Source organism: Palaemon carinicauda, chromosome 11, assembly GCF_036898095.1.
Source record: "Palaemon carinicauda isolate YSFRI2023 chromosome 11, ASM3689809v2, whole genome shotgun sequence".
Taxonomy (NCBI): domain Eukaryota; kingdom Metazoa; phylum Arthropoda; class Malacostraca; order Decapoda; family Palaemonidae; genus Palaemon; species Palaemon carinicauda.
Window position 1 is genome coordinate 10,427,985 of NC_090735.1, and position 5,000 is coordinate 10,432,984.

General features: G+C 34.5%; 1 protein-coding gene across 2 annotated transcripts in view; it reads left to right on the forward strand.

The window, feature by feature from the left end:
- Positions 1-5,000, forward strand: part of LOC137649968 (ubiquitin carboxyl-terminal hydrolase 2-like) — a 250,047-nt gene that overhangs the window by 157,632 nt on the left and 87,415 nt on the right. The window contains exon 3 of one of the 2 annotated variants that reach the window (XM_068382954.1): positions 1,958-2,071. The exons of the other annotated variant lie outside the window; for it this stretch is intronic. Within the exon in view, the coding sequence (XP_068239055.1) occupies positions 1,958-2,071 (114 nt within the window). The remainder of the gene's footprint in view (positions 1-1,957; positions 2,072-5,000) is intronic. 2 annotated transcript variants of the gene reach the window in all.

Genomic DNA, 5,000 nt, shown 5'->3' on the forward strand with positions numbered 1-5,000 from the left:
GAGAGGTAAACAGGTCTATTTTAAACAAGAAAATTGTTATTATTATTATTTTTATTATTATTATTATTATTATTATTATTATTATTATTATTATTATTATTATTAGGGAGGCGTAAACATCTATTTTCAACAAGAAAATTATTATTATTATTATTATTATTATTATTATTATTATTATTATTATTATTAGGGAGGGGTAAACAGCAGCACAGTTATACTGATTAAGCATTTTTAGGGAAAAAAACAACACTTTCAGCAATTAGTTGAATATATGCATATTTGACACCTTGCCAGAAAAGAAACGTTGTGCCGAAATGACTCCAACCAGCTAATTATATAATGAACTTGAAAGATTACTTGTGATGACTCATATATATTTTTGTATGTACCGTAGTGGATGTTTTAGAAAATTTCGCAATTTGCCTAAAATACTTAATAAATCTAATGACTGTCTTAATTAGATCAAAATTAGTTATAACAGGGGCATTTGTTCTATGTTCATCATATTTAAACTTTTTTCCGATATGTTTTACTCTAATATTTTGAAATGGCATTGCAATTAAAACTGACTGGTTCGATGGAAAATAAGATTGACTGAGTCTGTGGGAAATAAGACAGATTGGGTCTTTAGGAAATAAGACTGACTGGGTTTATGTGAAATAAGACTGTCCTGGTTAATGGGAAATAAGACTGTCCTGGTTTATGGGAAATAAGACTGTCCTGGTTAATGGGAAATAAGACTGTCCTAGTTAATGGGAAATAAGACTGACTGGGTTAAGGGAAAGAAGAATGACTGGATCTGTGAAAATAAGACTGACTGGAATTATGGGAAATAGGACAGACGGGGTCTGTGGGAAATTAGACTGACTGGGTTTATGGGAAATAAGACTCTTGGTTTATGGGAAATAGGACTGTCCGGGATTATGTGAAAGAAGACTGTTCTGGATTATGGGAAATAAGACTATTCTGGATTATGGGAAAGAAGACTGTCCTGGTTTATGGGAAATAAGACTGACTGGGTTTATGGGAAATGAGACTCTTGGTTTACGGGAAATAGGACTGACCAGATTTGTGGAAAATGAGACTGACTGAGTCTGTGGGAAATAAGACTGACTGGGTCTGTGGAAAATGAGACTGACTGGGTCTGTGGGAAATAAAATTGAGTCTGTGGAAAACATGGCACAACCTCTCCTTGCAGCTACCAATGTCCATTATGAAGGATTCAATTAATATGACTTACGTCTAAAATCCAGCTCAAGTCTCAAGTTTTGAGACTTGAGTCTTAAGAGATACAATTTTTCCATTTCTGATTTTGAAAATATAGAATAATTTTATGTTTCAATGGTTTCGTATCTTGGTACAGTATCTAAGCACCACAAGAATGTGAAGAATTTTTGAAAAAACAATCAAGGTCCTGGTTTTATTTAGCAATTTCTTATTCAACGAGACTACTAATTTGTGGGCTGGTTAAGACTTTAAGAACTCAATTATTTCCCTGTATCTTTACAAATGATTTTCCGTGGCATATTATTTGTATGAGAAGTTCTTTATATGTTTCCTTTTTGGGATTTATGTTAATTACACTGGGCACCACAAGGCACTAGAATTGGAAGACCCTGGCCTACATGGCTGAGGACTATGAAGCGTGAAGTGGGAGATGATGAATGGAGAAGTATTTATTTAAAAGCTCAAGATAGAGAAGAGTGGCGAAATCTAACCTAGGCCCTTTCCGTCAATAGGCGTAGGAGATGATGATGATGATGAATGATAATATCTTTGACATACGATTTAATTCTACTGTAAGCCAATTATCATTAACCCATAGACTTTCTTTTACAGCATGGTTCAAATCATATTTATCTTCTTTTGCTTGTGTATTTTTTGTTACTTTTAAATCAGTATATTAAAATACTTGTAGAACTTAAATAAAACTGGTCCCCTTCTTCTCCAACGGCAGCCAAAAGTGCGGGCGAAGACAGAAAGCACCAGTTTGGAGGGAAGCCCGCTCCCAAGGTCTAGATATCGCCAAGAGCGGGCTTGGGAACGAATAGCTGCGCGTCTTGCCAATGAGGTAATAAGAGCACACGCACCAACAAAAAAGAAATTTTGCCACCCTCTCCCTACCCCCCCTTCATAATCCTGCTGTGTGAATTCAAATTAACAAGGCTAGATTTTATAGCATTTGTATTTTGTGTTTGATTAACGTAATCCTGCCGTATGATATACACATCGGCAGGGGTAGATTTTAGCACTGTATTTTGTGTACTGAACGAAAATCTCCCTTGGCCATTACGAGTGCAGTTATCTTCACCGTGTTTCGTGCACGTTATTGTATTTACTAACGCTTTTCAAGTATTTCTATGTGTGCTGTTTATCCTCATTCCTGGATTTGATTGTAAATGTATTTAACGAAACACAGCTTGTATGGCCCAAAACAAAATGTGTGTCGGGCCACCAAGAATTGGACGTAGAATACCTTGGCTTGCGGAAGAACCACCTGCGCGCCCTTTTTAGTGTGCTCACCTTTCCTCCCCGTCCTTGTTTAGAGGAATTTCTCTAACTGTAATGCATTTTCTTGTGATCTCAACATTGAAAGTCTCCCGTTTAGACGATTCTGCTTCATAAACAGGCACCCATGGTCTAGGTATATCTAGACCTCTGCGTCATAACCAGGCACTCACGGTCTAGGTATAACTAGACCTCTGCTTCATAACCAGGGACCCACGGTCTAGTTATATCTAGACCTCTGCTTCATAACCAGACACCCACGGTCTAGGTATATCTAGACCGTGCAGGCACCCATGACGTGTCATTCAGTATTTGTATCTTAACATTGCTTGGTTCTTTCAACTTGCAAGAAGTTTGTGTGTCATCCATCCTTCAAAATCGATTCCACTCCATATTTTGTTTTCTTTTTGTAGTTTGATTACGTATTTAGAGTCCCGAGTCACTTGTAGCTTGAATAACTAACATTTCAAACACCGTCACTTCTGGTAATATTTTTATACATTCCCTACTAATGGTTCTTTGTGTGGAATGAAAATTACTTATACGAAAGATATATATTTATATATTGTTAATACCATAACCAACGTATCACTATGTACGAATGTGATCATTTACTCTTAAAGCTGTGTCAGAGATTCCATTGATATTTTAGCAATATTCATGAACTGGATTGATAAGTAACCAACGGAATTGCAGTGAAAGGTTTGTATTTTGTATCCTGTTGATTTATTATTGCTATTTTTATTTTGTTATTAGCTAAGCTACAACCCTAGTTGGAAAAGCGGGACGCTATAAGCCCAAGAGCTAGAACAAAAAAAAGTATCTCAGAGAGTATTATTATTATTATTTTTATTATTATTATTATTATTATTATTATTATTATTATTATTATTATTATTATTATCTAAGCTGCCGTCCTAGTTGGAAAAGCAGGATACTCTAAGCCCAAGGGCACCAATAGAAAAAAATAGCTCGGTATTATTATTATTATTATTATTATTATTATTATTTAAGCTACCATCCTAGTTGGAAAAGCAGGATACTCTAAGCCCAAGGGCACCAATAGAAAAAAATAGCTCGGTATTATTATTATTATTATTATTATTATTATTATTATTATTATTATTATCGTCCTAGTTGGAAAAGCAGGATACTCTAAGCCCAAGGGCTCCAATAGAAAAAACTAGTTCATTATTATTATTATTATTATTATTATTATTATTATTATTAATTACTTACTTACTTACTAGCCAAGCTACAACACTATTTTGAAAAGCGGGATGCTATAAACCCAAGGACTCCAAAAAGGAAAAATAGCTCAGTATTATTATTATCATTATAACTACTACTACTACTACTACTACTACTACTACTACTACTACTACTTACTAGCTAAGCTACAACCCTATTTTGAAAAGCAGGATGCTATAAGCGCAAGGGCTCCAACAGGGAAAAGTAGCCCAGTGAGAAATTGGAATAAGGAAGCAAATAAACCACGAGAAGCAACGAAAAATGAATTCCAAAGACAAAAGCAGCCGCTAATCCCATTTAGGAGAGAGCCTAAAAGACTGTGCAGAATTCGAAGGAAAACTAGTGTTTTTATCGGTCAAAAAAAAAAAAAAAAAAAAATAAAAAAAAAGGTGGCCCCGCGCATAATAGGTCATTTGGCCGGATGTTTTCGCTGTGCCAAGTGTCAAGTGACTGGTGCATGTTATTTACATTTCCCTCCCGAACAAAGTGTCAGTCGCTTCCTGGTCGGCCTTAGTCCTCCCAGGAACTTTTAGGTACCTTTTAATTGCTAAAATGACCTCATTCTTGAGATTCGTTGTAAGGTCATTTTGGGTGTGATTTCAAAGTCACTGAAATATATAAAATGATTTTTTTTTTAGTATAATCCTGAAAAGGTGATACTCTAAACATATGCTTTCTGTCATGAATTAATGTTTAATGTCCTTCAGGAAAATAGAATGCTATTAAAAAAGAAAAATACATTTTACATAATTCGACACATCATGTGATTTTTTTTCCTGTTACATTTTTTTTAGAGGCGTTATTTCCAAATGGTTTAGTGCTATGTTATTTCTAAATGGTATAGTGTTATGTTATTTCTAAAGGGTTTAATGTTATGTTATTTCTATATCCAGTCTTTTATAGATTATACAAAGTTTGGTTTCCTGTTTATACATCCCCACTACGACTTTTATTCATGCAATTTTTTGGGACAATGTTCCGAACCTTGAACCTCATACTTAGCATCAAGTAACGTGAAGTACTACGTTGATGTGGTAGGATAACACAAGAAAGTAAGGAGATAGGTCCACATGGACTAAGATAATGATACAAAAGAATAACATCTAATCCAAAAAAAAAAAATGAGTAGAGGCCTAAGTTTACTCAATAAATGAAAAAAAAATAACATCTAATCCAAAAAAAAAATTGAGTAGAGGCCTAAGTTCGCTCAATAAATGAAAAAAAAAATAACATCTAATCCA